The 12,866-nt window shown below is 42.1% G+C and overlaps 1 protein-coding gene across 1 annotated transcript; it reads right to left on the bottom strand.

The window, feature by feature from the left end:
- Positions 1–374: 374 nt before the first annotated feature.
- On the bottom strand, positions 375–3,458 carry aplnr2 (apelin receptor 2). The gene is made up of 2 exons (XM_034589110.1): positions 3,216–3,458; positions 375–2,397 (listed from the first exon to the last, which is right to left on the bottom strand). Exon 2 carries the CDS (start codon positions 2,203–2,205, stop codon positions 736–738), a length of 1,470 nt encoding a protein of 489 aa, XP_034445001.1. The 5' UTR covers positions 2,206–2,397; positions 3,216–3,458; the 3' UTR covers positions 375–735.
- Between the last annotated feature and the right edge of the window lie 9,408 nt (positions 3,459–12,866).

Below are 12,866 nucleotides of genomic sequence, written 5' to 3'. Positions count from 1 at the left end.
ACTATATAGAGTTTAAAAAACCTGATGGCCTGGAGGGAGAAAATGTCCTTAAGTATCTTCACTAACTAAATGTTAAAAAAATAATTGTTAAAAAATCCCTTTCCGTTCATAATTTTTTATCATTGTGATTTTACCATCATGTGCAGAGATTAACGACAAATCATTTCTAAAATAATTTTATTTCCGTTTTTTATTCAATACACCTCCTTTTCATATCGTACAGAAAAGTAAAACAACTAATGTGAGTTTATACGACTTATTTTAATGGGAAAACCACAATAAAAAACAGTTCAGCACAATTCAATAAACAAATAAAGGTATAAAATATAAAAACAGATTATATGAACAATAATATTTGCTGTAGTCAGGGACCACCTCTGGGGAAGTGATGGCATATTTCCTGTGGGAAAGAACTGGAGGAGGAATTAGGTTTATGAACTCATGTCCATGTGAAGAATATGTTTATTTATTTGAACATTTTATCTTTTGAGAATATTGACATAGTTTCTCCCACAGTCTGAGTCTGACCCACTTTGGAATTCAGTCCATTGTGGATGTCGAGTGTCTTCAACATTAAGAGATGAGTGAAATGTTTCACATACAGTACAATGTTACTTAGCAGCAACATGCCTGGATGTCCTCACACTTCAAGGTGAAACTAGATTTAAGAGGATTGACTTTTTCATTTATAAGCTGTTATCTTTTTGGATGTTCTGCCATTGTTCCTGTGACCTCTCACCCTTCGGCCACCATGACGCCCACCTCCCCCACCACCTCCTCCTCTGTCCTCTCTGCCGTTTCCTCCTGTGTTCTTGTAGGAAAAGCTGAGCTCCTCTCCTCTTTCTCCTCCTCTCCTTCATCCCTCTTTCTCTCCCCTCCCTCTGCTCCTCTTCTCTTCGTCCTGCACAACATGAGGATGACTCCTCTGCATCTCTTCCTGAATGATGGGTCGCAGGCAGCATAGAGGAGAGGGTTCAGGCAGGAGTTGAGGTAAGCTAAACAGGTGACATAGGGGTGAGCAGCCAGCAGAATCTGATCTAAAGAGCAGGAGTAGGGGACAAAACCAAACTCCAGAAGCATGGACACTGTTTTATTAACATGCAGAGGCAGCCAGCACAGGAAGAAAGCCAGCACTAACGTCACAATGACCCTGAGAAGTCTGCGTTGGCGTCTACGGTCAGGACGAGGGCCCCGTCCAAAATGTCTGCTGAGGAGCTGGGCCAGTGAGCAGTAGCAGACCAGTAGGATGACAAGAGGGAGCAGGAAGCCAATAAGAGTTGATTTAAGACTCAAGGCAGCAGTCCACCACATCTCTGCCCGCTCTTTGTCTGCCTCCTCCAGCTCTGCTCCAATCAGCATGGAGTAATCCATCTGGCAGGAGAGGAACATGGGTACAGAGTCAGCCGGCTCTAGCTGCCAATCATCCTCAAATTCGTTTTCAAGTTCCACCTCCCTGACGGAGCGCAACAGCAAACCCGGAAGTGCCAAAACCCCCGCCAGCACCCACACCCCACCGAGGACCCACAATGCCCTGCTGGAGCAGCTCTGTGGGGCATGGTGGCTGGAGTGCCTGCGTCCAGTTAGGACCCAGTACCGCTCCACGCTGAGCATGCTCAGGCTGAACACGCTGGCATACATGTTGAGAGCAGTGAGGAAGCTGCTGATTTGGCAGAGGGGTTGCCCAAAGGGCCAGTGGTAGCCCATAGCTGTGTAGACGGCCCACAGAGGGAGAGTCACAAGGAAGCAAAGGTCAGCTAGAGCTAAGCTGGCAATCAGAGAGTCTGTCAGCGAGCGAGACGGACGAGGGAAGGAGGGAGGAGAGGAGGAGGAGTTGGAGGAGTCGGACGAGGGTCTGTAGTTTCGTCCTGAGGATAATCCACCGCTTTCTTTGTTTTTCTGAAGAACACACTCATGCTGAACTCTGCCTGCTGTGTTGGTGCTCTGTTGACAGCTTCTGAAAAAGATGCTGCAGCAGAGCTTTCCAACCCCAGTTTGGTGTTTATCTCCGGTTCTCGTTCTCCTCCCCTCAGCTCGGTCCAGGTAGACCCAGAGCACCAGGCTGTTGCCGAGGCAACCAACCAGGAAGGCGAGCAGGTAGACGGACGGGATGATGTAGAGGGAGGGAGACCAGTCTGTGTAGTCGCAGTAGAGGAGGGGAGGGGGCGATGCAGAGGGGAAGTCGGCATCTGACATCTGTGTATCCATCTCCTGTGTTTCTATATGAGATGAATTTCCTTTAACATCACTGGAGGTTCCAATATTTTACTGGTGAGCTGAATTTTAGAAGCAAAGATCTCCTGTGATGGTTGAACTGTTTCAGATGGCCTCGGTTCTAGTTGGGGATTTGGTCGCTCCACTCCTCTCTTTCACTTCCTTCTGTATCTTGACTCAAATGTCCTGAAAATACAGTGAAGCACTGTTAGATGAATACACCTTTGCAGCAGGAACAGATACTGTTGAGTCAAAGTCACACTTTAGCTTCTTAAATACAAATAAATACATCTCCTGCAAACAACATAGTAACAAACATTGAACTGTATTCCCCCTTGTGTGGTGGGATATTTATTTTCATTTATCTAATTAATTTACTTATTTATTCGATTGTTTGTTTTAGCTTAGTCTGGCTTTTCCCCCTGCTCAGAGCTTATCATTACAATTTTCTCATTGTGCTGACGCCCATACTTGTTTTTATATTTTCAATAAAGTCATTAAAACAAACCTGCAAGATATCATCTAACGTGATTTCAGCTGATTTGAAACCAGTAAACATTTAAACACTTCCTGTGACTATGTTGTGTCTCGCTGTCACCTTTAAATGAATTGATGAAGAAAATCTAATGCACAGATGTTGGCTGAAGGATGGCTGCATTTCTGGTTGGTGTTCACACTGGTGGATAGAATGATTTACTCCATGAGCCTCAGTTGTCTGTGTGAGTTTATTACAACACAGGTCTGATAACAGAGAAGATTGGGAGTAAACAAATTATAAGTCTCGGTCACTCGTAGCCATGTTAGGATTGTTACTATCATTTAAAAAAACGTCAGCTTTTATGCTCACAAGAATTAACGGCACAATTTCAAGAAAATGTTATCAAATCTCATGCAAAGGCAGAAACGGGCAAAGTTCTGAGCAGAGCTATGAAGTTACATGACTCAAGTTATCCTCAATGTGAGTCCTGAGAGCATTTATAATGAGGCTCAGTACAGACACTTACCTCAGGCTGCTTCATCTGCTTTGATGAGATCCTCTCTGAGATTCTTGTGACTGTGAGATGATCTTTGGGGAGTGAGAGTCCACCTCCGTCCTCTCATGCTGTCTCCTCTCGTGTCCCTTTCTCTCTGCGTCTTCTCCTTTTCTTCTCTCAATCTCTGCATCTGCACTGTGTCAGCTCCAGAAGGTGTGTCTTCTCCTTAAGTCTGCACACACATGCACACACACAAACGCACACACACTAAAACACACACACATACACACACACACACAGAGAGAATCCTCCTTTCTCAAACCAGACCACCCCAGCAGAGTTACGAGACCTGCAACCCCCCCCCCCCCCCCCCCCCCCCCCCGCCCCCGCCCCACTCAACATAAACACACACCTCTGGAGAGACACAATAACCCTGCCCCCCACAAACGCACACGACCTCGAGACATGCAAACAGACACACAAACGGCCCCCCCACCACCACCATCCAATTCTCGGGGCCGCTCACTTTCTCTATGCACAGACACAAACACATCCAAATGCACATTCAGGACACGAATGAGTGCAAACGTAAACAAACTCTTTGTGTTTGCTGTTTCACATGTTTAAACACATGTTGAAATGTCACAGCCCACATGGAGCACAAACAACAACTAACAGCCCTCACATTGGCCTGAGCACAATATCAACATAGAAGAGGAGTGGTTGTGTAAGACATTCAAATCATTGATCTTTGCACATCCAGTGTAAAAAGAAAAGTTTCAGATGAAAGTAGATGCCTAACTCACAGCTGTGTTAACTGTCTATATAAGGACGCTGCAACTTCACAGAGATAGACATCAGTTCCATGACAAATGACTGTCAGGTTCGACATCAATCAGCTTTATTCGGGCTAACAACAGGCGTTTATTGAAAATTAAGATCAATAGAATCCAAGAGGAAAGAACATTTTGGATGCAAAACTTTTTATTAGTTATTTTGGCTTTTAAGAAAAAACATTTACTGTACAATTATGTCTTGGTAATACAAAAGATTTTGGAACTTTTAACTGAAATCTGTCTTTACGTTTAAGTAAAGAGGTACTTATACTTTCAACTAAATACCTAAACTCCACCTCATTTCAGAGGGAAATATACTTTCCCTTTCTCTATGCATTGATCTGACAGCTGTAGCAACTAGATACTTTTATAAATAAAGACAATAAAGAACTATAAGCATATAAAAATACCATGCCTTGTATTTATAAGGTTATATATGTGACCTCAATACCAGATGTGACATTACAATGCTGCTTACATCTTGCACAATGATTTATTTTACTTAAATACGTACAGTTTGGTGAGAATACTTAATACTTGTAATTATGTAAAATTTGGAAATCAGGACTTTTACTTGTAAACTTTTACAGCAGTACAATGTCATTTCCTCGACCACTTTTGGGTACATGCTCTAAGTGATAGTTATCACCCTGTTGAACGATACCTTATCATTTTAGACACTTTTATGTGAGAGGATGCTTTGTTTTCACAGGCTCATTGTCTCATTTGCCCTACACAGACATTGTTAGCTTACTTGATACTGCATTTAGTGAATACAGGCAATTATAGTCATAGAGTGAGGGCTGCCATTACAGTCATCAGAGCAAGCCTAATTATTTTTATACGTAGATTATATAATGTCCAGGTCATGTTGTCGTAATGATCGACCAAAACAAAGATTTAAATAACTGGTAAAAACATGTAGTAGATGGTGTATTAACACAAGGGGAATTAAAAACAACAAAATAAACCACATATACAGTTTAATCATAATGAGTCGCCAAATCTTGTGTTTAAATTGTTATAACTTATATAATATAACATAACTCACAAACAACAAATCTGCTTCAGTTACGGTTTAAGCCTTTGCTTCCTTCTTGTTTACACTCTCATACAATCTCAGTTTTGCCCTTAGCAGCAGCAGCAGCAGCAGCAGCAGCAGCAGCAGCAGCAGCAGCTCCTTACTCACCTCCACTGTGACTGCTTTTCTATTTTAAAAGATTTTAAATAATGCACTACTATACAAAACATTATCTCAGTTTTAAAATAATGCAAAACTTGTGCAAGGTGGATGTCTACATCCCCTCAAACTCATCTTTAAAGATGATAGTAAAAGAAACATATAAACATTAAAGTTCTGTCTTCTCTTGACCACAGTGTTGTCTTTACATCTAAGATGAATGGACAGATACTGTAGGTCAACATGTGGTTACGGTGTAAACAGTGAGACGGTCCAGTTAGTATACAGGAAGTGTTTGTTTCCACAGGGGTAGAGGTCACGCTGTTGTTATGGAAACAGATGTTTCTAAAGACAATCGTCTTTTCTGTCGCTGAAACACACTGAGAAGGAAAGAAAGACAGAATAAATACTGGAGAGAAGAGCAGGCTGAGCATCACAGTGGGAAAACAACAGGGGGACAAATGCACTGCAGTGCAACACAACAGGGTCGGCGCAGAGGAGCTGCACATAGTGATGTAGGACAGGACAGACTTTGAAAGACCATATACAGAGTGATAATCTTCACATTGGACAGAGTGGTGTCCACGTTCATTTTTTCACTTTATATGCAATCATTTATTTTGTTAAGCAGCTTTTAAACTGTACTCATCCAACATGCATGCTATTCTTTTATCAGCAAAAGTGAATTGCTGATAAGTTATCTTGCGTGTCATTGTCCATGTACAAAAAAGACTTTGCTGTTTAAACATCACATTTGCAATGAAAATATATATTTGTAACATATAGTATTTCCTCCCTGTAATGTTTTGTATTTAACTTTTTTGTTGTATTTGGGTGTGGTTTTCATATGTATTTTGTATTTATATAATTTTATAAATTTGACAAATTAAATTGTCAAGAATTAAAATACAAGAAAATGACAAAATTTATAGAGTACTTAAAATTATTTTGTCAGTATAAAACCTGAACTTGATTTTATACAAACTTGTTTTGGAGCATTTTCACTGAATGCCTGCATCTGCATTGGAAGCCAGATATATATTTTTTTATGACATTCACATCAGCAAGTTCACTGATTCATCATCTTGTCTCTACTTACATAAATATAATGGGTGGAATGGGTGATGCAAGGTGGGGAGGTGAAGGATGTAAGTTGGGGAGCTGTGTGACTCATCTTCAGACTTGGGGATGACAGTTGCTTGTGTTACTCTGTTAACGTTGATATTGTTCCACCTTCTGGTCTCCTTGATCAAAACTCTTCTGCCTGAGTTCTCCTTTCACCAGCTTCCAGAAAACGTCCATCACGTGTGGCATTATATCATCTCCCCCTAACATGACAGAACTGTTGGATGAGCTCAGCTGCTCAAACGCTTCACTATGTGGGATAAACTCCTCTTGGAAATTCCTGCTTATACGAGCAGCCTGCAGTGTTATGTGCTTCCACCAGGAATAAGTTGAACTGGTGCTCTTTTGGGAAACAAAGGAGCACACATGCTTGCAGATGTCAAAGTTTTGGTAAATTTTCCACATTGATTTTGCGACGTATTTTCGAGGTTACACCTCTCAACACCCACGAATTTACTTCTTGTGTCAACTTTGAAATAACATTGAATCATGCTTTGATTTTAAAAGATGCATCAACACTGAAATTGTGACCTTGTTTCAACACCTTATGCATTCAACACTGATTTTATTTGTTTATACAGTAAAAAGTAACAGAGGCAGTACACAGACATTTCTGTAAATCTGCCAGTTTAGCCATCCATGCAATATAGTCACTGGGCAGGTGTAATGACATAAAGACACATAAAATACATTACAAAAGATCCCTTTCACTCCATTGTAGAAAACTTTGCAGGTGTTCAAATATATTAAAACCTGGTTTGCAAACAGTTAGACTTCACATTAACATTAATAGAGAACCACAGCTTTTAACTGAAGATGAGTAGCATCTCTACAGTACACATCAGACAAATCCTTAAATGCATTTACGTTATGTTATTAACATTTATGTAAGAAATGTACAATCAGCTGCCAGTTTATTAGGGATATCTAGTTAAAATCGACCCTGTAGTAATAAGGGGAATGGGGTAACAGCAGTGTTGTGGTGTACGTAAATGCACATTATATAATATATATATATATATATATATTTAAATGTAAGTAAATAGTATAAATTTAAATTCACTCTGAGATGAAAGTTTATTATGAGGAACCTAAAAAGCAGTAACAGATGCAAAACTTCTGATCTCCCTTGGGAATTCATTCCAGAGTTTCCAGGCCTGTACAACAAAAGCACGGTGGCCTTTCGTCAACAATCACGCTTTCCGAACCAAAATTTGAAAACCCTTTGCTGTCACTCTTCCATCTCTGGATGTAAAACTGGAGTCGTGCTCAAGTTCAATGCTGTAATGTCAATGCTGAGAGAGATACATGGTTTTCAGTGACAGAATTCAGGTTGGGGTGTCAGAGGATTAGGTCATATTTCCTGGTAAAGGTGATCTAGATTATTTTTAAAGCAAGCAATCTTGGTATTACTTGGACATTTTTTCAAACATGTAAGGTGCTGGGGATTGTAACTGCTAAAATGAAAAATGTGTCCCTTGGCAATCTGGCAATGATATGTTGTATAATTTTAGACTTTGCAAGGTGCTTTATGGAGTCTTATAGATGTTATTATCATTAAACACATTTTTCAAGCAAGTCAGAATCTCTCGTCCTTAGAGGAACAGTGTAATTGCCGCTGCAGCTGGAGCAACGTGCCTGGACTCATTATTTCACGATTTTTTTTACCCTAGATGCTGTTTCCCACTGCACCCAAGATTAAGAATTAAGAGTTTCTGAGGAACACGAATGATGAAGATGAGACCAGATATAATTCAAAATCTAAAACAAAAGTCCAATAAATCTCGAGGAAATGGCATAAAGCAGAGGGTGGGCTGTAGATAGAAATACAAATAAACTAATAATATATAGTAAGCAGCACCCCAAGCTGGCTACCAAGCTGATGCCGTATACCAAGTACTGATACAGTATATAGATGTTTTGTAAAAGGGTAACATAACTGAGGAGAATGATATTAGACTCACTGTTAAACCCAAATGTTACCAAAGTTATTTATACACACGCACACATACACGTATGTATATGTTTAAATGTACATAAATATGAATAATATATTAGTTTAAGTCATACATAATGTATATGTATATGTTATGTATATATGCGTGTGTGGTTTGCATTTTCTGCTGTTTAACTTTACATGTGGAATTGTGTATTTAAAGGTTCAGTGTGTAGAGTTTAGTGACCTCTAGTGGTAAAGTTGCATGTTGCAGCTGAATACCCCTCAACTCACCCACCCCTTCCAGACATGGAGAACCCTCAGTTGTCATAAAAACTCAAAATGTGTTGAGCTTGTCTAATCTAGGCTACTTTTAAAAACATGGCGGACCCGCTACTGATGTAAATATAAAGTATTTAAATGTAAAGGGCCCATTCTAGGGTAAAGAAAACAACAATTTGTACAATTTAGGTGAAACACATGAGTGAAAACATCACTAGGATTATTTTATATTCCATTTCTGCCAATTGATCCCTTTCACCTACATCTTACACAGTGGACTTGTCATCAGTGCAGAGTGATGCAGGTCCATGCGGGACTGCACGCAACTCCCGCTTCAAACGATAGAGGGAGCCCGTGTCCCTGCAAAGGTAGAGGGGTTAGCGTGTGTGTGTGTGTGTGTGTGTGTGTGTGTGTGTGTGTGTGTGTGTGTGTGTGTGTGTGTGTGTGTGTGTGTGTGTGAGAGAGAGAGAGAGAGAGTGGGGGGGGGAGATATTCTGGCTGCTGCCGTCTGCTCCTGCTGAGGGGAAGAGGAGGAAACATGAGCTCCAGGAAAGGTGCGTATCCCTCAGCCTGCAGCCCGGCCATGCTACCCCAGTCTCGGCTGTCTCTAGCACGAAAGGTGGCAGAAGTTACGCGGGTAGAAAGCCGAGCCAGTGCGTGCTAAACGAGGCTAAATGAGCCGTGACAGCCAAGCTTCTGAGCCTCACGATGTGTGCTTCTCTCTCCCTCTCCCTGCTACTCCCCTCTCCGGCACTCGGACGTCGCTCATGCCCGCGGACCAACGTCACCTCACCCCGGCAGTGATGGCCATCCAGGCCAGGAAGAGGAGGCCGAAGGGGAAGAAGGAGAAGACGGGTCACCCTCGGAGGTAAGCGGGGCGGTGGTGGTGGTGGTGGTGGTGTTTGCCTGCAGGACGCAGAGACAGTGGCGAGGTGCTGGTTTGTTGACAGCGGCTGCCTCTCTGTGTGATGCCCGGCGCGGCTGCCGGTGCGTCGGCGGTGTAGAAGGCGCGTGCCCGCACCCCGCAGACGGACCGGGCCACTGAGGAGTGTGGGGAAGTTGGGAGGTGCTCCCGGATCCACTCTCAACTTGCAGCTGCAGCTCCTCATTGATCAGACTTGCTATCTATGGATCGATCATTATTTCCGCACGGGGGGGGGGGGGCAGGTTTGACAGATGTGACAGCTCATTTCATTGGCCCCTCCAGTCAGTACCAGACTGATAGCGGAGAACAAGCACCTCCATTTATCACCCGATTCTATTCGGGAATCTCTCACATGGTGTCAGATTATGTAACTTTTCTTGAATCTGTCAGAGCATTGTTTTCCGGTGAGTGTGTGTGGATGTGTGCGCGTGTGTGTGGCTCTGGTTGTGTTAGCTGGCGTGTGAGCAGCGCAGTGACTCCGTAAAGTGCATGCGAATTGGCGAGGGGAGAGCGGGGGGCTTCCTTCATGGCATCATGCGATTGGAGCGACGTCAGCGGCAGCCGAGGAAGGCATCGATTCGGTGATACCAACGGTGCGACCACCCCGGGGGGGGGGGGTCTGCAGGGTGCAGCAATGTGCAGGAATGCGCCAACACATGCACGAATGCAATGTGCACAGCAGACGCGTGTACAGTAAAGTGTGCATTCATAAATGCAGCTACGTTAGAAGTGGCGTCCCTCCTCCTGGCTCCTCCATTCCACCTGCCTGTGTCAGGGGTTACTCTCTCTGGAGCAGCTGACTCCTGTGGTACGGAACCGACACTGGTGTCCTGTTGTGGTTGTGGTCTTGCCTTCTGCCCAGTGTATGCTGGGATGTGTAGGGCTTAACCCAGAAAGGGATTAAGCTGGCAGAGAAGTCTAGTGATTCAATAAATAAAAAACCTCTAGATCCAAAAAGATTCTTGCTGATGTCACAAAGAAATAGGAATGCGGCTGAATAAAAATAAATTGAATATTGATAATAAAACCCTGAATTGAATCAATAATCAGTCAAACCCAAGAGTGAGTAGTGAAAAAACAGAAAAAATAAATGTTCAGATTTCATTCATCTCATCTTCACAGTCGGCTGAATCTTGTGCTGGTTCAACAAAACAAGACTTCTCACATTTACACAATATCTGATTTTGGCAGATTAGTCAATAATGCTAAATCATTGTTAGTAGCTCCTGCCAATCATTAATGAATCATCTCTGAAAATTAAGGAATATAAAAAAAAAATGCTCTCTAATCTAAGCCCAAAGTGACGTCTTTAATTACACAGACACAAATTATTTAGCAGTCGTGTTTATTTAGACTCAGTCCTGGTAGAGTCAATGTATTGCCACCTGACTTTGATCTCTTCTGATATATGCTGCTTCCTTTGTTTGAGCTCATTCATTCAGACAAACAACACGCACACACACACACACACACACACACACACACACACACACACACACACACACACACACACACACACACACACACACACACATACTGTACATACAAAATTCCAGGCCCCAAGAGGTGTCATCTCCAACTGTGCGACAATGTAACCTGACCTCAATTGTCTAGCAAACGTAGGAGAGGTTTAAGCACGGCTTAGAGGAACGGATCAATGTGCCCGGTTGAGGGATTTGCTAGGAACACATGGGAAAGTTTGTGTGTGTGTGATGTGATGATTATTACATGCATATTGTCCTTACACCATATTGTCCTTACACCAGCATCACACAACATACCCCACATAAGCGATTGCCTCTTGTAAAGGCCTCTACTCTTTGTAGTTTGGCAGAATCATGTTGGGGCTTCCGTGGAGCCACCAAATGCAGTACTAATAAGATGGGAAACAGAAATAGTTGTATTAGTCTTAATTACTTTCCAGAGATTAGTTGTTGTCGTTCTTAAGCATGATTACAATACATGAAGTTCTGATCAGGTTCACTGTAGGTCGGCACCATAGACTGCATGTAAAGATGGACGACAAGAGTGGTCCCCAAAAGTGAAGCCAAGATGTCTCAATCACCCCCTGGTGGCTGGCTGCAGTATAGGTCATAAGTCCCGTCTCCTCCATGTTAGCGGACCAAACAAAAAAGTCAAAGTACATGTAAAATGAAATGTTCTCAAAGATGGTTTCATTTAAGGTAGTTCTTATCACATGGATGTTATTTGATACTATAAAAACAGGGTGAAACATCATGATTTACAGCTGAGACTGACTCATGATTGGTCAAGCATGTGTATTGGATGGATCTTGCTACCATCGCTCCATCCCTCGATCACTACTGTGCAGATTCTGGCTCCAGAAGATACCATTGGCAAAAGATGGCAGCTTTCAGAATATTTTGGCTTCATCACTGTATTGTGGGAGGAAGTGGAAACCCGTCATCCATTTTTATACAGTCTGTGGTCTGTGCATGTTGTTTGGACAGTCATGTGTGCTAGCTCATAAGATGCGTCACTTACTGCACTGAGAGGATTGAGGTTAATCTGCTTCTCGGTTTCAGTAGCCACACTAGTGGCATCGCTCTGCAGTTGGCAAAGTCTGTTGGTCAATTGACCACTTTGGTCCAGATTGAGAATTCTTAACATGAATCTCAGGTTGTTACCAAAACTGTGTATCTTATGAAAAATGTAACCACCTGATTGGTTAATGTAAATTTAACAAAATACTCCTGAGTTATGCTCTTATGAAGCAATGTAAATGATCTGCCTGTAGATTCTGACAGTTCTTGATTCACTGAAACTAATTATTTTCTATAAGGGAATTGTAGATTATTCATCTTTTCAATTTCAAAAACAATATCATATTTTTTGTTGATTCACTTAGAGGCAAACTGCATCATTTGTGTGGGACCACTCTCTTGCCTTGATGTTCTACTTCAAAGGCACTGAATGAATGAGTAATTAATAACAACAAAGTTAGGTGAGATCTGGGATGTCTTAGTTGTGTATGCTGCTTTCATTTGGGATCTGTGAGCTTGTGGTTACGACGTAGGAAGTTGTGTACACGGTATGCTTGGTGTTCGAGTGGTAGAATGGTGAGAACACCACTGCTGGGCAGTAGCAACATGGATGCTAATATTAACATTACTGTTGATGTTTACAAGCCATAGAGGCAAACAATCTGGCAACCTAGCAGGCAGGTAACATAAGGCAGAAAATGCAAAGACATAATGACGAAGGCAAAAGATGAGACAGTTGCTACTAAATTTAATGAATAACCTTTTGATAACTTACCATTTAATGGAAAAAGACCCTTCAGTCACAGATCATAGCTTTTACACATTCACTTTTATTTCTCTCGTTTTAACACCTCTGACTTTATTGAGTTTGTGCTGTCACCTCAAGTAAATGG

Source organism: Hippoglossus hippoglossus, chromosome 6 (assembly GCF_009819705.1).
Source record: "Hippoglossus hippoglossus isolate fHipHip1 chromosome 6, fHipHip1.pri, whole genome shotgun sequence".
Lineage (NCBI taxonomy): Eukaryota > Metazoa > Chordata > Actinopteri > Pleuronectiformes > Pleuronectidae > Hippoglossus > Hippoglossus hippoglossus.
This window is presented reverse-complemented; position numbering and strand designations above follow the sequence as displayed.

What these genes read in the sequence shown, in the direction of transcription:
- aplnr2 (XM_034589110.1), bottom strand. Translation starts at nt 2,205, where the DNA reads ATGGATACACAGATGTCAGATGCCGACTTCCCCTCTGCATCGCCCCCT.